The sequence below is a fragment of the Nannospalax galili genome, unplaced genomic scaffold (assembly GCF_000622305.1).
Source record: "Nannospalax galili isolate Female #2095 unplaced genomic scaffold, S.galili_v1.0 scaffold259, whole genome shotgun sequence".
Lineage (NCBI taxonomy): Eukaryota > Metazoa > Chordata > Mammalia > Rodentia > Spalacidae > Nannospalax > Nannospalax galili.
The window spans coordinates 2,755,375-2,781,758 of record NW_008344750.1 but is presented as its reverse complement, the minus strand read 5'-3'; the positions used below and the strand labels follow the sequence as shown (position 1 = coordinate 2,781,758).

General features: G+C 47.4%; 1 protein-coding gene across 3 annotated transcripts in view; it reads right to left on the bottom strand.

The window, feature by feature from the left end:
• Positions 1–1,036: 1,036 nt before the first annotated feature.
• The window catches only part of Ascc2 (activating signal cointegrator 1 complex subunit 2), a 47,889-nt gene continuing 22,541 nt past the window's right edge, over positions 1,037–26,384 (bottom strand). For 2 of the 3 annotated variants that reach the window (XM_008841074.3, XM_029567312.1), the window contains 14 exons: positions 25,661–25,771; positions 24,452–24,564; positions 18,536–18,610; positions 17,568–17,675; positions 17,269–17,337; positions 16,980–17,054; positions 15,495–15,681; positions 13,432–13,646; positions 12,349–12,468; positions 5,316–5,409; positions 5,111–5,232; positions 4,575–4,674; positions 3,281–3,360; positions 1,384–1,555 (listed from right to left, as the gene is read on the bottom strand). In XM_008841074.3, the coding sequence (XP_008839296.1) occupies positions 1,384–1,555; positions 3,281–3,360; positions 4,575–4,674; positions 5,111–5,232; positions 5,316–5,409; positions 12,349–12,468; positions 13,432–13,646; positions 15,495–15,681; positions 16,980–17,054; positions 17,269–17,337; positions 17,568–17,675; positions 18,536–18,610; positions 24,452–24,564; positions 25,661–25,771 (1,641 nt within the window). Of the gene's footprint in view, positions 1,556–3,280; positions 3,361–4,574; positions 4,675–5,110; positions 5,233–5,315; positions 5,410–12,348; positions 12,469–13,431; positions 13,647–15,494; positions 15,682–16,979; positions 17,055–17,268; positions 17,338–17,567; positions 17,676–18,535; positions 18,611–24,451; positions 24,565–25,660; positions 25,772–26,384 lie in introns of all 3 variants that reach the window. The other variant, XM_008841073.3, reaches the window with a different exon arrangement.

The window sequence follows — 26,384 nt, the reverse complement described above, 5'->3', positions numbered from 1 at the left end:
GCCAGGGTGGTGGATGAGAACTGCTATTGATTTTCACTTGTGCAGGCTGGCCTAACAAACCAATCCATCAAGTGTCTATCCACTGTGACTTGCCTGCTCATCCTAACTGCAAGCAAATGAATGTCTTCAGCATCTAGGTGACTTGGAAAAGTCTACTTAGGCATGAGCCTAGCTTCTGCTGATGGACTCCAGGCCCTGCTGGGTCAGGAGCCGCTGCCAATTAGTAAAAACCAAGGAGACCTGTCAGCTGATACCTCATGGCAGAGCGGTAGGCCATGCCTGGGAGGGACTCTGGGAACCAGCCAAGTCCAATTCACTTTAAAAGGGCTTGGTAGGGGCTGGAGAGATGGCTTAGCAGTTAAGAGCACTGACTGCTCTTGCAGAGGACCCAGGTTCAATTCCCAGCACCCATATGAAGGCTACGAACCGTCCTTAACTCCAGTTCCAGAGGAATCTGAAGCCCTCTTCTGACCACCAAGGTAATGCATGACACGGGTGCACTCACATACATGCAGGCAACACACTCATACACATAGAATAAAAATAAATAAAATATTTCAAAAGGGCTTGGCAGCACATCCTCACTTCTTCCTGGAGGTTTCTAATCTCTAGATTTGGAGGGACTGTTGTAACATGGGGATTGGCATCATCTACACAGGTCTAGAACCTATCATGCCACTGATCAGACTAAGCTTCCAAGTCCTGTTCTGCCACTTCCTGGCTGTGGCCTGGGCATGTACCCTAAGCCTTTCATGTCTCGCTCCCTCATCTGTGCTATGGACTGAAAACAGTACCTACCTGCTGGGGTAGAGGTTGTCATGACTGCACCTGGCCATGATTCCTTCTATAGTCAAACAGAAGGGGATGATGTACTTTGGGTCACACAGCAAGGCAGAGCAGTATTAGGAGGGTTACACTGAGGGGCAAGCACAGAAGGTCAACGTATAGTGCATGAGGCCCACCCTGCCTTGTCTTCCAGCTGGTGCTGTCACTGGGGAACAAGAAACAGAGGGAAAGATTCAAGGCATGTCATGGATCACTGTTGGAAGGGTCACAAGTTTTATTCATGGGCCTTTTGTTGGTTCTGAATATACAGGTCTTCTGCTATCCTGGGATTAAGTGAACTGGTGTCTTGCTGCATAAGATGGGGGATGTCTTGGATCTTTCTCTCCATCCTTTCTGGTCAACACAGCTGGGGGAGAAGCCTGCTTGATGGCACTGGGTTCCTCCACTGAAGGATAAGGCACTGTGTGTTTAACACAAAGGCGCTCATGGCTGGCTGGTGGACAAGGTGTGGTAGCAGCCTTCCTTGGGACCATAGAGTTGAGCTGCTGAGGACAGAGCTGCCTGGAGGAGCCTCCCTTGCCCAGCAGCTTTGTGGCTTTAGGATGGGATCATGCCTTTGTTTCTCTTTCGGTCAGCCATGGTTCTGCGGCTGTGATTGGCTCTGGCCGCCTTGTTGGCTTCTTTCTTCCTGCGCTCCTGGGTTGTTTCTCGGCTTTGCCCGTGGCTTCGGGGGTTGCCTGCCACTGCTGTGGAGCTGTCATGCCGGTATCTAAAAGAGCAATGCCCATCCCAGGAGGAGGAAGCATTAGTTGGAAGAGAATCTGATACGAAGATACCATAGCCTGCCTGGATGGTTACCCATTGAGGACATACCCTGGGTCCCTGGTCCAGGTCCAGGTGGGGAGAGAAATAGAACCCCAAAGGCAGGACTCTGGCCAGCCCTTCACCTCAAGTTTTCCTGAGTCTCGTTTCCAGACAGGTTCATTACTCATCTGTGAGCATGAACACCTAGTAAACTAAGTGGTTGGGTCCCCACCCTCTGCCACCAGGGCCTCTGTTGGAGATGAGACAATATTGCTATTCTATATCCAAGGGTCTAACTTAGTGGCCTCCAAAGACCATAATGCTCAGAAATGATCAAGGATCTCTTCAGCCCATCTCAGCCACTGGGATTTGCCCACAGCTTTACGTTCTGGGGGATGGAAGATAAGTCAGACTAGCTTTACTCTCTGATCAACAACCTTCTGTGACTCCCTAATTGCCTTCAGAAAGAAATCCAAATGCCTTCTCTTCATTAAGCCCTCTTATACCAGAGGGTGGTGCTGAAGAGGCCTAGGAGGAAGACTGGACTTCTACCTCTGGCCTGGGCTTCTACCCTTGGCCCTTCTGGTCAGTTTCTTCACTGGGAAGAAGAGAGAGCTGGACACAGAAGTCTCAGGAATACCTGTTAAAGACCCTCTCCCTGAGTATGCTTGTGTTTGCTGGTCTCTTACATGACAAACTTCTCACCCTTTCTATCCTTAAGGACCTAGCTCAAGTGCTCCTGTGTCCCTACCATGACTCTACTTCCAGGTTATGTTTTCTGCCTGGGTTCTTGTATACTCTGCCTGACACCAGCTAGCCCTGGACATGCTGGCTTCCCATACTGAGTGACAGACCTCATACTGCTTGTCAAGTAACAGATATGAGGTGGAACCCAAGGCCCAGCCATCTGAGATCAACCTTTTGTCTCTTTGTTTGCTTTTGAGACAGGGTCTCACTGTACTCCCTTGAACCTGAGATCCTCCTGTCTTTTCCGCCTGAGTACTGGGATTACAAACTTACTCTGTGATGCCTGCCTCTCTTTTTTTAAAAAATATTTTATTTATTATTTTTATTTTATGTGTATGAGTATATTGCCTGCATGTATGTGAATGCACCTATGTTGTGCAATGCTGCCCAGATCAGAAAAGGGCTTCAGATTCCCCTGGAACTGGAGTTAAGGATGGTTCGTAGCCGCCATGTGGGTGCTGGGAATCAAACCCAGGTCCTCTGCAAGAGCCATCAGTGCTCTTAACTGTTGAGCCATCTCTCCAGCCCCAATACCTGGGGCCAGCTCTTTCTATGACAGGGTCTTGCTATATTGCCTAGGTTGGTGTTGAACTCAAGGCCTCAAATGATCCTCTGCTTCAGCTTCCCAAGTAGCTAAGACTATAGGCATATCCTCCTGTGCCTAGACTGCCCTCTGTGCCTAGACTGGCATCAATCTTTAGGTACCACTTAATAGCTGTGTGGCCTCTGGTGGGTTAGTTAATGTCTCTGGGCCATCAGTGTCCTCATTTGTAAACTGTAGACAATGATAATCATAGCTATTTCTGAGGGTTATCTCGAGAGCTGAATTACTACTAAAGAATCCTCTGGGGTTTGTGTGCGTATGTGTGTGTGTTTCCTTTGTGGTCAGCTGACCTTCCCTGATGAGTCCCCTTCCAGGAGAATTAGCCCCTTGAATGCTCACCCCTTCCTGGCGAGGAAGGCCATGCGCCTGGCTTCAGCCTTCTCCCTCAGCACTGCAGGATCCTGTATGAAATGATCCAGCTGCACAGGGAAAAGGAGACAAGATCTGGAATCATGAGCTTTTCTACTTCCTGAGGCTGTGTGGGGCCATGCTGATGCATCATGTACGGTATGGACTGCTGCAGCAGGCAGGGCTATGGCCAGAACAAGGTTTGCCAGCTACCCACTAAGGCTTCCGTCAGGAGGCAAGACAGCTGAAACGATGTGGGGTGGGCTGGTAGGGTAGAAGGACCATAGTTGTGTATAATGATGATGTGGTATCATGTATATGATGATGTGGCATCTGCTGATGTGGCAGTATATATGGGGATGCTGGCTGAAATAGCCACTGGGAAAAGACACATAAGGCCACGAAAGCTGAGCAGAAACAGGCTTGTTCTGAGAGCTAGGAGCCAGGTCTCACTCTGGTGCCAGCAGCAGGGTACTTGTGAGAGTTGCTCTTGAGCACAGCTTTCTATGCCCAGAGTGGACCTGGGCAGAGGAAAGCTGAAACATCAGGACTCACACAGGCTTTTACAGCCAGCACATCTTTAAAAAAAAAAAATCTAAATGCAAATGAGTGGAATCAATGATATGGAAAGATGGTAGATTTCACATTCAAGTCCAGACTAACACCAGGCTGGGGAGAAGGAAGGTATGGGGCACAGTGGTTGAAAGTCCTATGGCAGGGCCTGCACTTCCCACCACTCATGCCAGTTTCTACCAGGCCTTCCACAAGGGTCATTGGTGACCAGGCCCCAGAAACACCTCAATTCATCTCCTTTCCAAGACAGGGTGCCAGCTGTTGTCACCTCAAAATGAGAAAGATCACTTTTTATCCATTTGCTATGTTGAGGTTCTAGTTAAGATTTCAGTTGAAGTGAAAGTTTGGCTAAAACTGAATTTTCAAATCCACTGGGTCCAGCTGACCTCCAGAGCCTCTGGGCTCTATGTTCTCTCTGATTTTAAGAATTGGTATCCTAAGCACGACAGCCAACAGCTGCCCTTCTCCCAGCCCCCTATGCCTGATGAGCTCTGCAGTGCAAAGGCCAAACCTCTCAATTGTCCCCTGGGTACTCCTTGGGCAGTGGAGAGGAGATCTAAGCCAGTATCTCTCCAAACAGACAGCCTGGGCTCAAAGGGACCCTCCCCACCCCAGCAGTGATGTTGGGACCACCCCAGGGCCAGGGGGGTGGTACAAAGCTCCTGATTTGCCCTTCAGAACTACATCCTTTTTATCTGCCCCCAGGAGCTACCTTGGGGGCCTCATCTTCAGCCTCCTCCTCCTCTTCATCTTCTTCCTCCAGCCCTTCTCCAGGCATTTTGGTTCTCAACACCTGGGGGATGGTGAAGGGCCTGAGGTTTGGGAGAGAAAGTGAGATCAAACACTGGATTATACCTGAAGAACAGCCTCCAGCCTAGGGGAAGTCAGGAAAACCCACAGGGCTTTCCAAGCCTGCTTTGCTCTAGCCCCCAGATTCTCTGATGGGGTCAAGCAGCGGGGGACATCAGCTGGGGCTCACCAGTCTTCTTGTTCATTAGAGAAGGCCTGCTTTGATCTACACTGGGGGGTCTCTCTAAGATTCCACTGGGAAAAGTGTTCTGCACTTAAGAAAAATGCAAAACAACTTGGTAAGACTAAATAAATGCTTCCCAACTTATGGTGGCTGGGGTACAGGAGTTCTGGACTGGGAAGTGGGAGGCCTAGCTATAGGGGAGGCCTTAGCTTCATCAGTAGAGCTCCCCAGGTCACAGAGCTACTATGAGCTGGGACGCCTGCCTTATACTTCACCTGCGGCTGATGAGTTCATCATCTGAGTCTGCATCATTGGCGCCCACCTGGTTGCCATCATACGTGTCATCATACTCATCCTCGTAATCATCGATTCGGTACTCCCCTGGCTGCAGTGGGACCTGCAACAGTGTCAGCATGGGTCAGAGTCTGCGGGCCTGTTGGACTTCCCACATCCAGCAGAGGCCCAGCGTGGGCAGCCTACCTCTTCCACGACCACACTGTACTGCTCGTAGCGCTGCCGCTGCTCCACCACCGCCCGCTTGTCATTCACCAGGCTCCGCACATTCTCTCCCTTCCTGAGGCCAGGGACAGCAGGGAGAGAGAGAGGACACCATCAGGCCTAGAAGACTGTAGGGTGTGAAAGGTCCAGAAAGATGCTGGGCTCACTTCTCTGTACCTCAGACCACACTGAGGCCACATGTGGCTTTTGTACTAAGCCCAGAGGAGCTCCAGGAACTCTTGGGTGTGAGGCAAGGAGGAGTTCTGGCCTCTTCCTCTCACCTCCTTCACAATAGCAGCCTTCCACAGTGCCAGCTTCCACATAAGAGTACAGTGGGAGGAAAGTCTGGTAGTTCAACTGCCATCAGTCATGTTGTAAGTGAGGATAGCTGGGTGCAATGGATGGGGAGGGGACACACCTGGGTCACACTGAACTGTATATCACAGCAGCAGCAGAGCTTCAGGTCTCTTGACTATAGCTTTGCAAACCTGTAGAGAAACTTGGCTTGTCAGCTGTATATGCAGGCCTGTGGAATGCAGTTTTTGGCTCTGCAGGGGAAAATCAATTCGAGATGCCAGACAAGAAAATCCAGCTTAGCTATGAAATTGGGTCTTTGGAACATATCAAGAGTAGGGAGAAGGAAAAATGAGACACAAAGCCCTACACAGCTTTCTGCTTCTACTAACTGGCTTTAGGAGATGGAGGGTATTTGACTTTGTTGGACTGTCTGCTTGGGAGCCTGAGGCAGGTGGGGACTGTGGCCTATGTGTGGTTGGTAAGGCTTTGCTGCCCTGTGAGTCTTTATTAAGGATTTACTATGTGCCAGCCTGGGTCTAAGGCAGAGTGTGGACTTATAGACTCATGCTTCTGTCCTCATGGACTTTCAGTGGCGTAGGGGTGACAGACAGGCACAAAATGTGCTGAACATGCTTGCCCTGACAGAGACAGAAGCAAGCCCTGACTCTGATCCCCAGTACCGATCTGGAGGAGGGGGTAAAGAAATCTGATGGCAGGAGAGTAAAGACTGCACCAGGAACCCCACAGTAGGACTGAAAGGATGGTGCATTTGATTTAGATCTAAGAAAAACCCTGGTCAACAGGAAACTTTGCTGGCTATGGTGGCTCAATGTCTATCCTAGCACTTGGGAGGCTGAGAAAGGAGGATTGTCAGGAGTTCAAGGCCAGCCTGGGCCACAGAGATCCCATCTCAAAAAAGCAGCCGGGTGTGGTGGTACATGCCTTTAATCCTAGTACTCGGGAGTCAGAAGCAGGCAGATCTCTGAGCCTTGTCTTCATAGTGAGTTCCAGGACTGCTGGGGTTAAAGGGAAACCCTGTCTCAAAAAAGACAAAACAAAGGCTGGGCGTGGTGGCACACGCCTTTAATCCCAGCACTTGGGAGGCAGAGGCAGGCGGATCTTTGTGAATTTAAAGCCAGCCTGGTCTACATAGTGAGTTCCAGGACAGCTGGGGCTACAAGGAGACCCTGTCTCAAAAAGACAAAAAACAAAACAAACAAAATAACAAAAAAAGACAAAACAACCCCCCCCCCGAAAAAAACCCCACAAAAGATAAAGCCAAGTGTGATAGAACATGCCTATAATCTCAACACTTGAGGCAGAGGTAGGAGGATCAAGAATTCAAGGTTATCCTTGGCTATATAGTAAGTTGGAGGCCAGCTTAGGCTATGAGAGACCCTCATCTCAAACAAACAAATACAACAATGAAAAAGCCAGGAATCTTTCCCAGCTGCCAGGGTTGGGACCTGGGGGCTTGTGATCATAACCTTGGCATGCTCCCTGGCATGCTCCTGGATCTCTTTGCCAGGTTGCAGAAAAGAAAAAAAAGTGAAAGGGGGCCCAAGTCTATCCAAGTGGCTAGTGCCACAAGTGAGAAAACATCTATGCATTCAGCCATGCTTCCTGAGGGCCTACCAGAAACCAGGATCTATGCTGGGCCAGGGTCAAGGAATGAAGGAAAGTGTCACTGTCCTGTGGCAGCCCCCTCAGTCTCCAGATCCCTCTCATCTCTGGTTCTGGGCAGTGAGGCAGTTCTTGCATGCTTGGTAGTCTCTGGTTATATGGCTCTGTGACAGGGCCAGATGGAGGTGCCAACTTCCACCCACAACACCTAGGCCCTGAGAGGACAAAGGTAGCAGAGCCTGGAGCCTGGGCAGTCTGTATAGGAAGTTTCAACTTTGCTTCCTTTTCTTGATTTGGATCCAGAAGGAAAATAAAACCCCCAGCATAAGCAGCTGGGGGCAAAAAAAGCTGTTTACAAAGCAGACCTTCATTCTAGTCTAGAAATAGGCAACAGGGGCTTGAGAGATTGTCTTTGCAGTCTTGGTGCCCTACAAGCCCAGGGACCACGCCAGCTCCCCTGAAACTGGTCACCTTTTCTCTCTTCATTTCCTCAATCCTGTTCTGAAAAGCCCATCTCAAACAGATCCTTAGGGGCCTGCAGAGACAACAAACACCTCATTTCTTCCATGTGAGGAAGTCATGGGATTCAGAAAGGCAGAAAAACCTTCCCAGGGTCACACAGCTTTAAAAGAAAATTCAGGGCCAGGTACAGGTCTCCTGACTCAGGCTTGCTCAACCACTTCCCAAGCTGTGTGACCACAGTCACGTCCCCTCTTCTCATTAAATCTTAGTTTCAAGCCAGGCATGGTGGCACATGCCTTTAATCCCACCACTCGGGAAGTAGAGGCAGGTGGGTCTCTGTGAGTTTGAGGCCAGCCTGGTCTACATAGTGAGTTCTAGGCCAGCCAGGCAGCTAGGGTTACATAAGTGAGATGCTGTCTTAAAAAACAAAACAAAAAACTTGGTTCTTCTTGCAGTGCTCACTTCCCAGGGGCGAGAAAAGAATCAAGTAAGATGATGTGGGGCTGGAAAGATGGCTCAGCAGTTAAGAATACTGGTTGTTCTTGAAGAAGACCTGGGTTCGAATCCCAGCACCTACGTGGACGCTAACAATTATCCATAACTCGTTCCAGGGCATCCAACAGCCTCTTCTGTCTCTCTGTGGGCACTGCACGACGTGTGCACTTACCTACATTCAGACAATACACACATACACATAAAAATAGCTCCAGTTCCAGGGGAATCTGAAGCCCTCTTCTGACCTCTGTGGCATTGTACAACATGGGTACACTCACATGCAGGCAATACACTCATACACATAAAATAAAAATAATATATAAAATATTTTAAAAATAAGTAAAATATTAAAAAAGAAAAATAAGATGATGTGGAGAAGCTGGGCATAGTGCCACACACTGTAATCCCAGTGCTTGAGCGATAAAAATAGAAAGATAAGGGGTTCAAGAGCATACTTGGCTACATAGAGACAAAACTAAAAACAAAACCCCAAACAGACAGACAAAAAAAACAATGAAAAAAGAAAACATAAAAGATACAGAAGTGGACCCAGCATCTTCTGGCTCAATAAAATGAATTCTGTTTCTTTGACGTGTCAGTCTTACATGTTAATATGCTCTGTGCTTCTCAAGAGGCAGATAAAATGCAGACATTTCTGGTCATAGAACCTTTGCTGAGGAAAAGCACTTGTTATCTTCCAGTGTACGGTGGAACAGTTCAAAGGAGTTTGGGGATCTCACAGCTTATGCACATACCTTCCTTCACTGACTAGGATACACATACCTTTAGCAAGGGGCCTGGTGTTTAATCAACAGCTATCCTCTACCCTGGGTCACCCTCCTAACAGATTTTCACTTTTTTTTTGCTTGTTTGTTTTGAAACAGGATCTCATGATGTAGCTCAGGCTGGCCTCAAACTCTAAATCCTCCTGTCTCAGCCTCTGAAGTGCTGGGACTGTGTGACCTACTAGGTCCAGTTCAGATGCTCATGTTCAGATCTTTCTAACTTTTCATTCCACATTATAGCCTCAAGACCTGGCCCTGTGACTCAGTTCTACTGATGAGACATGAGAAGAATCTGGAAACTTCTGGGCAAGCTGTTAAGAGACAGGGATTGGTGATGTGGTTCATTGGTAGACCACTTGCTCAGTTTGTGCAAGGCCCTAATAAAAGATAAGAGATAGGAACACCTAGTCTGGGCTTTCTCTTGGCATTATGATTTCTGGAAGCTAGAGTCCAAATAGCTGCAGCCCCTTTAGAACCCCAAAGGACCACTTGATCTTCAAGCCAATGCCCCAAAAGACTACAGAAATTTGGTGTATGTTACCAAACAAATATCATGGGCTAACCAAGCCCCTCTCTGCCTCCTGCAGCTTGTTGTGTGAAGAGGAATGGATGCCCCCCACTGCCCCTGCTACCAAAGCTGTTGTATGCAAAAGTACACACAGGTATGATTTGCCTTATGCTACTTAACTTCCCACCTGCTACCTGAGGGCAGAGACTCAGCTTCCCACATTTCCCTGATTAGGACAGGTGTTCCTGTTGAACTCCTGATGCACCTAAGACTTGCTTGTTTAATGGTTTTTCTCACGGTCTCTGCCCTTTGAGGGCAAAGCCCAGGTGCCCTACTCACCCTGTTTCCTTGGTGTCTTGCACAGGATCTGGTGCTAGTAAATCACTTAATAAATATTTGCTGAGTGAGTAAATACTGAACACATGAACAGAGGCTTTGCCTCTGCAATCCCTGCCCCTGAGCTGCCCAGAAGAGTGGGATTGGTAAACACTGGTCATCTAGTCTTCGCTGGCAGCCAGAGTGTCCCAGGAATGAGGCACACTCCTCAGAGCACCTGGCTACTTCATACTTCAGCCTTTCTGATGACCCTGACAGCTGGGAGCAGCCCCCTGCCAAGTGCTCACAGGTGACCTACAGTCTAGGTTGGGGTTAGGCGTGCCCTGTGCAAATAACAGATGAAGGTCAAGGGGAAACAGATGCTAAGCTCTGTGGAGGGACCTACCAATCAGGCTCCCTGGGCTGAAAAGGTGTAAAACTTTCTGTTAGCCTAGGGGACCCTGTTTGGTCCTCCCTCACAGCAGCCACAGATGGGGGATAATAATGCTACCTGGGATCTACAGGTGTCACAATGTGAGTGACTAAGCAGTTTGCTAGGGCTTCCTGTTCATCCAGATGGCTCCAGAGCTTCCTTGGGCCTGCTCCCTAGGCTCTCAGCCAGGAAGCATCTGGCATGGTACAGCCTATGGAAGGGGAACAACCTTGGGCCCTAACTGAAGTAGCAACTGACACTTCTGCCCTGGGGTTCTTATCAGAAGAGGGCCACAAGAATGGCAGCCTCTTCTCCTTCTTGACCCCCTTGCTCCATCATTACAATGGTGACAGCATGAGCTGCAGGATTTCTGGGTTCCATGAACCAACACCACTATGGAAGTTTGATACAGAGACTAACGTCTTTTGGGGGCCATTCTTCACTTGGCTGTCATTCTCTCTGCCACCATTACTGACACCTGATCCTTCCCAAGGGTAGGATTCCAAAGCTGGTGATTTATTTTCATTTCTTTGTTTTTGAGGCAGGGTCTTACCTGAAGCCCAGGCTGGGTTGGAACTCACTATGAAGTCCAGAAAATCCTCCTAGCTCAGCCTCTTGAGTGCTGGGATTAAAGGCATGAGCCACCATGCTCAGTCTAGGTGACTGTTTTTTTTTTTTTTTGTCTTTTTTGAGACAGGGTCTTCCTAGAGCCCCAGCTGTCCTGGAACTCACTATGTAGACCAGGCTGGCCTTGAACTCACAGAGATCTGCCTGTCTCTGCCTCCCAAGTGCTGAGACTACAGGCATGTGCCACCACGCCCGGCCGACTTTTTTTTTTAAAGACAGGGTCTCACTATGTAACCCTGGCTGGTCTGGAATTCTCTACATAGACCAGGTTGGCCTCAAACTCACAAAGTGCTGCCTACCTCTGCCCCTCAGGTACTGGGATTAAAGGCATGCATCACCACGCATGGCTTGGATGACCTTTCCAAAAATTTAAAACTCCAGAGTTCATGGGTGCTTTACCACACTCACAAATGGCCTTAGAGCCACTTTCCTACTGCTCACTCTGCTAGGGAAGTTGCTTCTCTGCTTTGTAGAACTGACTCCTGCACATCCTTCAGCTTTCAGTCACTTTCTCAGAGGAGACTTCCTGTCTGGACTGAAGCCTCTACCAAAGGCCAGGAGCTTGCCTACCTCCACCTTGTAGCACCTGTAATATCTATGTGATGCTGCTTGTTTGATGAGCTGAAAAATGCAAACTCCACATGGACGTGGGCTGTGTCTGCTTCACACCCCACTACAGCTCCAGAACCAAATTAATCCAGGGCCTTGAATCTAAGGCTGTAAGTGCCAGGTAAATATTTGCTGAATGAATGAATAGGTCACGAATGGATTTTTCTATGCTGAAAAAGTAGGAAGGACATAAACTAAAAAAAAGGGCCTTGGGGCTGGTGAGATGGCTCAGTGGTTAAGAAGACTGGTTGTTCTTGCAGAAGACCAGGGTTTGAATCCCAGCACCCACATGGCAGCTAACAACTGTCCATAACCCCAGTTCCAGGGGATCTGACAGCCTCATCTGTCCTCCACGGGCATTGCACAACATGGTGTACTTACCTACATGCAGGCAATACACTCATACACATAAAATAAAAATAATAAATTAAAAAAAGGCCCTAAAATGGAATTTTTTTACCCTTAGAAAAGCTCACTAGTGTGAATCCTTAATTTTCTTATTTTGTCACAGCCTAGAGACAATCAGGCCAATGAGTAGCTTCTGAAAAGCACTATCTAGCTCTACAACCCAGTGTCAATGGTCCACATATCAAAAGATAATAGGAAGAAAAAAGGGGACGGATTTGACCCCCTGGCCTTTTGCCACCAACAAGGAGATTTCACTAACAGCCTTCCCCACATAGCTGGAGCCTGAAGTACATCATTAAAGAACCTGCTCCTGCAGGCTGGCAGTGTGCAAGGCCAGGCTTCAAAAGGACCCTGGAATGGAATGCCCATGACTAGTTCTGTAAAGACAGGTCTTTGCTTTCCTTCCACACCTCCATAATTGGAGTGTAGAGCCCTGCGTCCTGCTATACTCACCTTCTCCCCTTGTGTACTCGGCTCAGGTCCACTGAGTCCCTGCTGAACACATCAAATTCATCATTCTGGAAGACGTTGTGACGAGATGTCAGCAGGGGTGTGGGGTCCGGCTTCACTTGTCTGAGGGCCACAGCACAGAAATCAACTGAAAGAGCCCTGACTGCTGAACCTACCTGTACCTCATGGCCCCACTATGTTCTACCCATCAGATTGTTCACTCTATTTCAAAAGCTACCCCTAGGACATAAGCTGAAGACCTTTAATGGGAGAGACAAGGTTCTGCCTGACCTGGCTCCTGGTATGAGTCCACAGTCACACCTCAAAGCACCCCCTCATTCCCCGTGTGCCAGGCATATCAGTTTCTGTTTCTTCAAAGCTCCATTCCTCATTTCATGCTCACAATGCCCCTGTGAGACAGGGAGTCATAGGTTACTCAACTCCCCACCTCTCTCTGCTTGTTTTTGGTATTAGGGATATAATCTACAACTTTGCACATGCTTAGTATGTGCTTTTCCACTGAGCTACACCCTAGGCTCCCAATTTACCTCCTTGTGCCTCAGCACTGTCAAGGGTAAAATGGAGCACAAAGAGGCTGAGAAATGTGTACAAAGGCACAAAGCTAACTTCATTCATTCATTCATTCATTTGGCAAATATTATTTGTTTATATAAGAAACATCCATTTGTAGTCCTGTTCCTGCTGTCCTGTGAGGGTTTTGGGGCAACCATGGGCCAAACCCACACCATTCAGCACAGAGAAAGTGAACAGCTTTGGCCATCCTAACTTAGAAATCTGCTGGGAATGTGGGAAGGATGGGACAGGTCAGAAACTTAGGAATTCTGAAGGGCTTGGCAGTCCTGTCACATCACTAGTCTCCAATAAGTCTTCCTACAAGGTCCTGTAGGGACACCTGGCTGTATGCTGAGAACCTCTGTAGGCCCCCAGTTTTCTTTCTCTGAAGAGAGCACTAGTTCAAACTGTTGGGAAACACTGCTGTGAAGAAGGAGCAAGCTGAGTCCTGGGCTCTGGGGAAAGAGAATGGCAGGCAGGGAAAGGGGACCCTTACCAAACTGTTTCTCCTACCTGTCTAGGCTGCGGTCCAGCTGGCTGAGGGTGGGGGCCAGCCGCTCCTCCAGTATGTTGTTGATCACCTGCTCTGAGTCGTAGCTGTAGTGTTCCAGGCAGGCCAGGATGAAGCCTTCCCCAAGGTCTGGCAGTAGGTCCTTCACTTGGGAGATGAGTGAGTCCAGCTCCACACCACACACAGTAGGGCCCAGGGCAGCTGCTGCGCCCATGCACTGCAGTTAGAGCCAGAGTGATGGAGGGGATGGCTAAGTTGGGCAGATGAAAGGGCAAGAGTCCCCAGACAGCACTGGCCCTGACACCAGGGTCCCTGGCCCTGCCCCTCCTAGTTGTGGGATGTTAGCCAAGTGACTTAAATCTCTTGAGCTTCTGCTTTTCCCCTTTGTGAAAAGAGCTCTGTGATTTCCTGAGCTAACCCTGCCTGTATGATTTTGAGCACTGTGCTTCTGCTCTCTGAATGTGTTTTCTCCTTAGGAAATAGACACAGTACCATCTACCTCATGGAGTTGTTTCGAATGGTTCAATAAAGTGATGCACATTACCCACAGAGCACAGTACCTGGTGTGCATTAGAGCTTCCATAATGGCCATGTGTCAGCGATCAAGGTCCTTTCCCACCTCTACCAAGGTGACAGAATGGAGGGCAACAGCAACCACTGGCTAGATCATGTGGAGGTATAGCCCTTTTAGTAACATTCTTTTCAGTAAGGAGAATTCATTTTACATACTGCCAGATGTAGCTTCATTTTATAATGCTTTTTAAGGAAATTGGAAAATCAAAACAACAAAAGGCTGGGGGTATGGCTTAGTGATAGAGTACTTGTGCAACATGAGCAAAGTCCTGGGTTTGGTTCCCAGCAACAACGATGATCACGATGATAATAAAGATCCTCTATGAGGGCTGTAGAGACGGCTCAGCAGTTAAGAGTACTGGCTGCTCTTGCAGAGGACCTGGGTTCAATTCCCAGCACCCACATGGTGGCTAACAACTGCCTGTAACTCCAGTTCCAGGGAAATTCAACACCCTCTTCTGATCTCTGTGGACATTGCACAACATAGGCGCACTTATACACATGTAGGCATACATAAAAATAAAATACAATAAATTTTTTTTTTTTTTTTTTTAAAAACGATCTTCCATGACTCAGGTAAGAAGCCAAATGGGGAAGAAAGTGGGAAAAGATGGAGGAAGTTGTTCTCTGAGGCTCTAGGAGAATTATGGTGTCTGGGGTCTAACAGGAAGAATACTAGCATTATTAATGGGGCACTGGGGCCCAGATGAACTCAGAATGTTCCGTGAAGCAGCTTTAGGAATCCCAACAACTTTTTAGAAGTGGGTACCGCATCTATCCCTACTTACAGAGGAGGAACTAGGCTGGATGTAAGATACACAGTTGGCAGCAGAACAGGTCACCCTGAGCAGCCTGTCCTGAGTCTGTATGGTCTCCATGCCTGTACCCCACAGGCAGAGGTCCTGGGCTCCATGGCCATTTAGTACAGGCTTGGCCAGATCTGGAAAAGCCTGGAGAAGAAGCTCTAGATTGAAGGCTTCCTACCTTGTTCAGGAGCCCTGTGATTCTAGGGAGGCTAAGTAAGTTGGGCCAGGCACCACTCCAAGCTTTCATGAAAGGACCTCCACTTTGACCTGGGGCATGGAGAGGAGCCTAAGTAAGGAGTCTATACTTCACCTCTTATAGGGAAATAGGACCAGGCATGGTAGTGCATGCCTGTAATCCCAGTACTTGGAGGCTGAGATAGAAGGATTCAGTTCAAGGCTAGCCTGGACCACAGAGTGAGATACCTTGTCTCAAAACAACAGAAAGAAAGAACAAACCCCAGCTCCTAGGGTTTAAGGGCCTTGGTCTCTTCTCCTATCCAGTCTAGTACAATTGGCAGAGGCCCCACTAAACATAATATAACCAGCCCCATTGCTGGAGGCCATCAATCCTAAAAGAACCCTTTTCCCTGAAGGCAAGGAAAAGCAAGGGAGCTTGGTCATTCCATCTCTCAAGAGGTGGCCAGGAGGGACTGAGGAATTAGGGAAGGGAGCTTCAAGACACATACCTCCTCATCCTCCTCCGAGTTTTCCATGCCTGACGGCATTTCACTGACTAGCTCTGCTGTCATTGTGACTCTGTTATTAGGATCCTTGGTCCTGGATGGGTTTTTAATGTCCTTGACTCTCTGTCTGTCCATACCTTCCCACGCACTTTCCACAGCTTGTAGGATATAGGCAGTTCGAGTCTCGTCCCTACGAGGATGTGTTAAGGGCTCTTTTGCTCAGAACCCACCTCCCTAGCTCTGGGGCAGTATAACTTCTCAGTCCCTGTCTACCATCTGACCATGTGATTTTTTTCTAAGGGCCTGACCCAATGAGTGTCATGGGCCCCTGGGCTGTATGGAACTGCAGCCTAGACTACTGATACACATACCTTGAATACCAACACCTGCTGTTCAGCAGAGAGCAGCTCTGGGTTGATGGGGTTGGGGGTTACTGTCAGTGTCCTGGGTGTTTAGATGATCCAATAGCTACCTTTTTGCTCTGATGGCCAGGAGAGCCAACAGGAGCACTGTCACTGGACTTCCTATCCACCAAATGGCCCTCAGGAGGTCCCTGAGGCAGGACTGAATCTACTCTAGCAACAGAAATGGCTCACAGGCCAGCTCCTCCCTATTCCTCCTTTCTCTCTACTACCCTGGGTACTTATGGGCCAGAAATCTGACTTGTTTCCAATGCCATCTCTCTATTTCTATTCCAACCCCCCATGATCCATACAGGGATGTCTATAGCAGCCTTCTTAGGCCCCAGTGGTCCCCAGGCTAGGGCATTCTCTTCCCACAGCTGAATGGAGCTTTCCACAGTGTAGACAGCCCATGTCACTCCTGCTTCCCAGCCTTCCATACTCCCCAATGCTTATAGCATATTGCCCAAACTTCTTCAAAAGAGTCACACAAGGGCCTTAAACATGTCAGCACCAGTTCACCTGCCATATCCCCACCAGCCTCTTGTGAAGACCCCCTTTCCCACACACAGCCACACCCTGTACTCTGAACATGACACTGCAGGATTCTTCAAAGATCCAGTTTTCTGTCTTCCAGATTCTAGTAACACTCTTGAATTCACCCAGAGGTGAGGCCAGGCTATGTTCTGTTCCTTCTATTTTTGTCTTGGATGTCACTTTCATCTGATGCCTATTCTGGGTTCTGCTACATGAGGTGCTGTCTGACTTCCTCTCATATGACACTTTCTAACTGCCTGTTTATGTGTTTTTCTTATCTCTACAATGAGGTCCAAGAAGGTGGCTGGAGTTCACCTTGGTTACCCAGACCAGACCCTCAGAAGACATCTACAGAAAGTAGAATTCGCTTTGCCCCAAGCATCAGAGCAGTTATCTCTTCTAGAAAAAGAGGAACTGGGGCCTTAGCAGGCCTCTAGCAACAGCTGGCTAACCTTCATGTTCTGGGGCCAACCTCTCTCTGCCCCTCTGGGTCCCAGAAGGCCATGTCTGACCTGGACCAGCCCTGGCCCAGTGGGCTGTAGTAGGATACAAGACTGACGAGGCCTGCTGCAGCAAGCTGATATCTTCAGCCACAGGGAAGAGTGTGTCATAGTCCCGGAGGAACCTGAAGGGCAGAGCACAGAAAGGAGGGTCAGGGTTGGGGCTACAAGGACACCATCCTACTGCAGGCCACCCCATAGCTCTGCTACCCAACCAAAGCTCCAGACCACTGGGCCATGGAGAGCATGTATCAGGGGCTCACAATGTAAGGCATCATGGGGACTGGAGGGAGGGTCATGGGCCTGTCCCACAACTGTTCCCAGCTCAGCCCTATTCACCTCTTCTCCTGCAGCAAGGAGCTGAAGATCTGAAGGAACTCTTCAATGAAGCCCTGAATGTTGTCACAGCTGAAACAGAACATGAGGGCAGATAAGCCCATGTAATATAAGACTATCTGCAGGTCCTTTGCATGCTCACCCTGCTCTTCTGCAAGAGTCTGGCTAGTTGGAAAAATGCATTTTTTTTCTGAGTTTCCTATTGGAAACTCAAGGTTTAGCAAATGAAGAGCAAGGGAGGAGCCAAGGAAGGGTGATGAGAATGCACCTGCTGGGTGTGGAGACTGCTCCTTGGTGCTTACCTGCTCTCTAGGATGGGAAGGAGGCAGATTTGGTTCAGGATGATGTGAAACACCTCCATTAGCTTCTTCTTGGAATGGGAGAGCCTCTGCCACATGTCGCCCAGCAGCCTTTAAAGGCCAGGGAGAAGAGAAGTAGACTTATGAGACAGAAGGCACCATGAAACTTCTTCCAGCACAGCTGAGGTAGTCTTACAGGTCATCTTGGGAGCAGTTGAGAAAAGGCTATAGATAGTGAGTAGCTATCTGGCTTTAGGGCCACTTCTCAGTTAAAAAGAGGGTCAGAAACAGCAAGGTCAGTTACCAAGAGCTTGAAGCAACTGAGGTAAAGGAGAGGGCTTCAAGGCAGGGACTAGCCATCCTAGTAACTACCATACCAGGATTTGGGGTGTGGGGGGAACTGAGTAAATGGACTTAGTTGTCAAGCAAGACTCTGAGACCAATGTCCTTAGTGCACTTAGTATTTAAATAGGTCCTCACACAAATCCTCACAGAGTACATATTTTTAAAAAACCTTAAGGGCTGGCCAGGCATGGTGGCATACACCTTTAATCCCAGCTGTCGGGAGGCAGAGGCAGGTGGATCTCTGTGAGTTCAAGGCCAGCCTGGTCTACATAGTGAGTTCCAGGACAGCTGGGGCTACAGGGAGACCCTGGCTCACAAAAAAAAAAAAAAAAAAAAAAACCAAAAAAAACCCACCAAAAAACCTTAAGGGCTAGGGGCACAGCTCAGCATTAGAACATGTGCTTAACATGCACAAGATCCCAACTTCACTGCACCACATATAAAAATAAAATTAAGACCTCAGGAAAACAAAACAGGTCAGAAGACATAGAACTAGAAGCCCAAGCTGTCCTGGTCCTTGGTCCCACCCTTTGTCCTAGCAGTGAGGATGCCACAGCTGTGACGGCCCAGCCTGTGTGCTGGCTTCCCTTTCCCATGCAACATTCTTAGTTTTGTCCCTGCCTCACTTGCTGTCTTCAGGTCTCCTCTTCTTGACTGCAGACTCCATTTCAGGAATTGCCACTTCATAAAAGGAAGCTAGCCTACAGAAGCAAACATGGGTAAAATGCCAGATTAATTCATAAATACCATATTTTGATAGAATAGGAAAGCTAATCCAAGAGAGCAGAAAGGCTCATTTTCCCCTCATAACCCTTTTGTTTTAATGCATGTATGCATTCATGTGCGTGTGGAGGCCAGAGAATAACTTTAGGTATCATTCTTCAGGAAAGCTGTCTGTCTCCTTTGAGACAGGGTCTCTCATTGGCCTGATGCTCACCAATTAGGTTAGGCTGGCTGGCCAGAGAGTTCCAGAGATTCTCCCATCTTTGCTCCTCAGCACTGGTATTACAAGAGAGTGATACCACACCCAACATTTTACACGGGTTCTGGGAGGATCAAACTCAGGTCTTTTTAAAATTTTTTTGTGTTTTTTAATATTTTTATTGGGGGCTGGAGAGGTAGCTCAGCGATTAAGAGCAATGGCTGCTCTTGCAGGGGACCCAGGTTCAGTTCTCAGCACCCACCTGGTGCCTAACAACTGTCCATAATGCCTGTTCCAGGGGAATCCAACATCCTCTTCTAATCTCCTAGGGCACTGCACAACATGGGTGCACTCACATACATGCAGTCAATACATATGCTGAGCCATTCTCCAGCCCCCTTTTTTGTTTTTTTTTGAGACAGGATCTCCCTGTAGACATAGTTATCCTGGAACTTGCTATATCGACCAGGCTGGACTCGATCTCACAGAGATCCATGTGCCTCTCTGCCTCCCAAGTTAAAGGCATGTACTACCATGACTGGATCAAACTCAGGTCTTTCATATTGCTTTACTGACTCAGCCATCCCCCAACGCCCCCCCATCTCATAACCATTTTCTGGGACTATCTAGGGGCTTTCCTGAGTCCACCCCAGAATGATGCACTATGCTAGCCTCACCTGTTGGCTATGTGTATTCTACATAGCAACCAGAGGGTTACACAGGACTCCCTGGGGTTTGTGAAACACACACAAGATTACCTTCCTTCTTGCTCAAAATTTGCCAGTTTTATGAGCACTGAAATATACATTTACAAACAACCTTTTTCACTTTAGTTATAAAATACGAAGAAAAAGTTTTGATTATTTGGAAAAAGCATGACTTGGAATCTCTACAAATTGTTTTCATGGGACAATGTCAATACAATATATTTATTCAAAAAGGGCTAAATATGCTTAAGACTTACATATTCATATGTTCTACATACGTTTTGTCAACTAAGACTGTTAGTATGCTTTCTATAATACTTATAAAATTGGAAGTTATCAGCTAGGTGTGGTAGCTCATGTTTATAGTTCTAGCATTCAGGTTGCTGAGGAAGGAGGATCACAAATTGTACTCCAGCTTGGACTATATAGCAAGATCCTGTCTCAAAGGCAAAATAAGAATTATATATACACGTTATGAATTTGGTGCAGTGATGTATGACTATAGTTAGTTCTAGCTACTTTGGAGGCTGAGGCGGGAAGATGGCTTAAGCCCAAGAGTTGAGACCAGCTTGGGCAATGTAGAGAGGCAGCTGTCCTTTTCGTTTGCATCTCCCTGTGCTCCTTATCCACTCACAGCATTCCAGGCCCACCTCCTCTCTGTGTACTTCATAGCCATGCTCACCCACAGGATTCTTCCTTCTGGAGACCAGATACACTGCACAGAGAACATGTTGTCCTGACAACTGACAGAGCAGTTGCCTTTTTTCTGTGGTGTAATTCTTCCTCCAAACATCTTAAGCTTCCTAAAGCCAGAGATACACTGTACATGCCTAGGGTAGCGTTGAATTTATGCAAGTGTTCTGCAAACATGGGCCTGTTCTTTGGCTATCTTCTGGCAACATATACCTCACTATAGTACTATATGTGGCAGAAGGCAACTAAGCCAAAAGAGGCAGGCCCTACTAGACATAGGATCTGCAGAGGCCAGAGAGGGCAGTTTGGCCCAAATTGGTTCAACTCTTGCCAGGCTATGTTGTTGGTGGGAGGGAAGAACCCCTATGGAAGGTAATTTGGCAAGATCTATGAGAATTAAAGATACACATACCATCTGTTCCTCAATTCTACCCCTAGGGATTAATCCTCAAATATGCTTGCAAAAGTACAAAGTAATGTATGTACAAAGTCATTATTTTAAAATAGGAAACAACTGAGGAAAAAAAAAAAAACAAACTAAAGGTCTGTCTCTGGTGTCTAGCATGCCATATGTACAATGCTGTGCAGTCATACTAAAGATAGAGGGTACTGACATACAGCTGAAGCACTGCTGAGTGAGAAACTGAAATGTAAATGGTATGGATAGTCATCATAACAGGCCAGCATTCAACTCCTTTTTTCATATTTTATGTATTATTTTTATTTTATGCATATGTATGTATTGCCTGGGTGTAGGTAAGTGCACCCGTGTCGTGCAATGCCCGTGGAGGACAGAAGAGGCTGTTGGATCCCCTGGAACTGGAGTTATGGACAATTGTTTGCCATGTGGGTGCTAGGATTTGAATCCGGGTCTTCTGCAAGAACAACCAGTGTCCTTTACCCACTGAGCCATCTCCATCCCCTCAACTACTTTCTTCCACCTTGTTTGAGAGACGGTCTCTTCTTTTCTGCTGATGCATATGGCAGGTTAGCTAGCTGAGGTACTTGGGGCTTCTGTCTCCATCCCTCATCTCTCATCTCCCAGTAGGAATACCGGGATTACAGACCTGTTACTGTGTCTGGTTTTTACAAGAGTTTTGGGGATTTGAACTTAGCTTCTCACACTTATGCAGCAAATGCTTACCCACTGAACCATCTCCCCAGGCCCAGAATTCAATCTTTTTTTTTTTTTTTTTGGTCTTTTTGAGACAGGGTCTCCCAGCTGGCCTGGAACTCACTATGTAGACCAGGCTGGCCTTGAACTCATAGAGATCCGTCTGCCTCTGCCTCCTGAGTGCTGGGATTAAAGGCATGCACCACTACACCTGGCTAGAATTCAATTTTTAAAAAGAGGAGTGGGGCTGGGAGTATAGCTCACTGGTAAGAGTCCCTACCTATCATTTGTAAGGCCCTGGGGTCCATTCCTAGGATTGCAAAAGCAAAGAGGGGTGGGGTTTGTAGTGTGCAAATTTTCCTATACATGGATATCTCTGGAAAATCCCATCAAAAACTAGTGACTGTGTTTATATGTGAGGGACAGAACTAGACAAAGGGGAAAGGAGACTGTTCACTAGGTATTTTACATTTATTATTTCATTTTATTGTAAAAATTTATTTATTTTTATTTTTTGTGTATGAGTGTTTTGCCTGCATGTAAGTGTACTTGTGTTGTGCAATGCCTGGGGAGGGCAGAAGAGGGCATCAGATCCCCTGGAACTGGAGTTATAAGGTTGTTGGTCACCATGTGGGTGCTGGGAACCAAACTCAGGTCTTCCACAAGAACAGCCAATGCTCTTAACTACTGAGTCATATTTTATATTTTTAAAAAACAAGATCTATTTTTGTTCATGCATATGTGTGTAAGTGTATGCTACATGTGTGAGGGTGTCCATAGAGGTCAGAAGAGGACACTGGATCTCCTGGAGCTAGAGTTACAGGCTGTTGTGTGCTGCCAGACCTGGGTGCTGGAAAACTGGGTTCTCAGGAAGAGCAGTAAGCGCTCTTCAATGAGCCATCACTCTAGCCCCATGTAAGGGTACTACTGATTCACAAAATTCAAGAGCAGACACAGCACACTTGTATACACTGTGGAGACATGAAAGGAAGGAGGAGGAAGCTGTTATGAGATGGTTGAGTAAGTGAAAGAGCTATTTGGGTAAGTGTGACCCCTACCCAGGGCTTTTGGGACTGGGGTTGTGGTGGTTAGCAGAGGGTTTCCCAGCCTGCAGCACAGGCTGGAATAGGCTGTACCAGCCACAAGCTGTATGGGCGCCGAAGATAGTGCTTCCCTTTCTTCCCCATACTCTGAGATGGGTGGGGACTCTTCCACTTCTACTGTTCCTTGCAGGAAAAATCCGATCTTTTGAAACGTACCCACAGACTCCCTCAGAAGCCATCTATGCCTGGCTGGGGAGGTAGTGGACAAAATGGGAAAATGTTTAAAGTAAATGAAAACACTCAGAGCACAAAATTCTAAGAGCAGTATAATCCCTAAGGGTGATTTCAGTTTCTTGCTTTCTATCTTATCTAAATTTCCTATTAGCACATGCTCTTTTATTATGCAAAAAAAAATATATATATATATATTTTTCTTCAAAGTGGAAAGCTGTAGTCTTGTCCCAAGCTCTTTCTTCTGTGGAGAATGCTGATCAGCACTTTATTCTAATGATCTCTGAGAGGCTGATCAATCCCAAATGTGAGTCTCACAAGCAGAGGAGTCAAAGGACCAGCTGCTGTCTCTGGCACATGTCAGTGCTAGATAAATGTTTTGTTGAATGGGTAAGTAAGTGACAGAGTGGAAAGATAGATGGATGGGTAAATGGAGTTGGGCACCTCCCAGAAGCTACTGAAAATGGTTGGAAGATGCCTGGCATGAGCAACAGCCACAGGCCACTGAGAATGGGCCAGTACTTGTTGCCAGGTAACGAGCAGGCTGCCAGCCCCTTCACACTAGCTTTAGAAAGCTCAGGCCCATGTCTCCCATTTTCACTTCATAGTAAGAAATTCATAGTGTTAAGTGGGAAAAAGTCTCCCTCCTTGCTATAGGCTTTCCGCTGTCCCCAGCTCTTCTTCATTTCAGCAGGATCTTCCTATGGCTCCTTTAGACTAAAGCGTCCAATGGTTACCACTGCCTACAGAATAAAGGCCCCACCCCTGCCAGCTCTTCCCACTCTCCACAATCTGGCTTTTACCAGTGGACGTCTCTTTGTTATTGGTTCCTTTTCCTGCTGTCATGAGGTCCTCAACCCTGTTTCAGGTCACATTCTATTCCCTGTTCTCTTCAGAGCATAATCTGGCCTTTTTATATAATTCATGTCCTCAATGCTCTTCCTGTCTAGAACAGTTTGATCTTTTTATTTATTTATTTTTGGTCTTTTTGAGACAGGGTCTCTCTGTAGCCGTAGCTGGCCTGCAACTCACTATATAGACCAGGCTTGGCCTTGAACTCAGAGATTGGCCTGCCTCTGCCTCCCAAGTGCTGGGGTTAAAGGCATGTGCTACCACACCTGGCATTAAAATTTATTTTTATTTTATGTGTATGAATGTTATACCTGCATGTATGTAAATGCACCAAAGTCGTGTAGTGTCTGTAGAGGACAGAAGAGGGCACTGGATTCCCTGGAACTAGAGTTACAGATGGTTGTTAGTTGTCACATGGGTGCTGGGAATCAAACCCAGGTCCTCTGCAAGAGCAGCCAGTGCTGTTAACCCCTGAGTCTTTTTTTTTTCCTTTTCTAAGACTGGCTCTAGTTGTGTTGACTAAGCTGGCCTCAAATTCTGGGGCTCAAGTGTTCCTCTTACCTCAGCTTCCTGAGTAGCTAGGATGGCAGGAATAGCCACTGTGCCAGTTTCCTGCTCACCATTCAAGACTGTTTTTAAGGAGTCATTTTCCTTCTACCCCACCCCCCTCAGCAGGAAGGAGTACCTTACTGGTTCCTCATCAGGCTAGTTCTTGTTGGCTGTCACTCTCATGATGAGGCACACAAAACAAAGCAGACTTGAAACTGTCTTTTTCCTGCTGTGTTTATCCCCTCGCCTGACCCTACTCCTAGCCCAAACTGGGGATGCTTCTAAAAATGAAGGCTCCTATTATCTGTGCTCCTTACTATGCTTTCCCAGGCTGGTAGAGGTACTAGTACAGTCTAAAAACCAAGTCAATAAGCGTCTGAATGAAATGTGGACCAGAGCCACTACTTCAACAGCCAGAATGTCCACTGTACCTGTAACAGAAGTCATGTTTTTGGAAGGTCTGGCAAGCCAAAGGGAAGATATCCAGAAAGGCCCAGAGTGTAGTGCAGGTATCACACAGGTAGAGAACAATGTCCTTGAATTCCTATTGCCAAGAGAAGACATTGTATTATTCTCCTTTGTCCCTACAGACAGCTCTGCAGAGGGCTCAAGATATAACTGACAAAGGTAGTGTTCCCAGCAGGCAGGGTGTTGCTTGAGAGTAATAGGACAATGGAGGCCCCAGAAACAGCCTGGCTGGTTCATCTCTTATGAGGGCAATCTGGGACACTTAACCTCAGGGTTTGCCACTGTACTTCTAGTGGTCTACACTCAATGATGGCTAAGGTCATTTGTAACTCTAACATGATCTCTCTTCTATGCTGAAGGAAAATCAACCCCCTGAATCTGAACACTGGGCCCAGAGAAAGATCACATAACCTGGTGCAGACAGGAATAGCAAGCTCACACTTCCCTCACATTTTGAAGAGGGTACATAGGACACAGGGTACTTGCTCATCTGCCTTGCTGCTTCTTATGCCAACTTAAGGAGCAGGCTGGGTAGCTCTCAGGATTTCCATGACAGATAAGGAAACTGAGGCTCAGAGGGCTAAGATGATTTGCTTCTACAGTTCCTGGCACGTGTTCTTCTGAAACACTTGCTTAACGATTTTTTTCCCACCAGATGGCAAATGCCAAGAGGGTGGTTCACAGCTGCCACATCCCTGCTGTCTCTTGTGCACAGCACCAGGGCTCCTTAAATGTTCACTGTCTGTATGTCATTCTCATTAGGTATTCTCAGACAGGCACTGTGTCTGCTTTTGTTTATTGCTTTACCCCCAGGCTCAGCATTGGACCTAGCACATACTGGGGATGGGATCCTTCAATATAATTCATTGAACCAACGACTGGTTTAAGAAAAGGGCCTGTTGAGCAGACCTACGTGAAGACTAGACCCAGCCCACTAAATTCTAGGGCCTTGTTCTTTCTAGTACTCCATGAAAATTTCAGAGAGAAACAAAGCCTGTTGAAAATCTACTTTAACCTATGGGACATGAAGAGATACATGTTAAGTTAAAGAAAGAAGCCAGGAGCAGGGGAAGAAACCACTGTACCCTATAGTAATCTTCCCAGCTCTGAGACATCCAGGCTTTGGCTGGAGGGACTCAGACAGAAGAAGCTGGGCTGGGGGGCAACCTCACCAGGAGGGGCATCTCGCTGGGGGTCAATCGACTCCTCTCCTCAAGCTTCTGGGGTGTGGTGCTGGGCCCATCCCCTTGCAAGCCACAATGCTGGAGAATATTGCTGAAGACCTAAGAAAGGCAAAAAAAAAAAAAAAAACAACAACAACAACAAAAAAGGGGCTCTTTTCCACATCCTGCTAAACAAACACCTATGACCACCACCCCACAAAGAGGAACAGGTCATCCAAAAACTGTTTTGGAACTCTGGGGACAGACCATGTTTCCAAGACACAGGATGAGACAATGACTTTTCAGAGTGGGGTCAGAGTAGACACTATGGATGGGGATGATGGAAGCATACTTACAGAATTATGGGGAGAATTAAATATACAACATAGAAGGCTGTGGGTGTGGCTCAGTGGCAGAGTGCTTGTCAAGTATTAAGTAAGGCCCTGAATTCAACATACACACACTATCAGCTGGGCATGGTAGCACACACCTTTAATTCTAACATTCAGAGGCAGAGGCAAGTGGATCTCTGTGAGTTCAAGGCCATCCTGGTCCTATATAGTGAGTTCCAGGTCAGCTGGGGCTACACAGAGACCCTGTGTCAAAAAGACAAATGAAAAACAAAAAATACTCATCAACACACACACACACACACACACACACACACACACACACACACGGAGCTAGCATATAAAATATGAAGTCCCAATGAAAAACAAAAAATACTCATCAA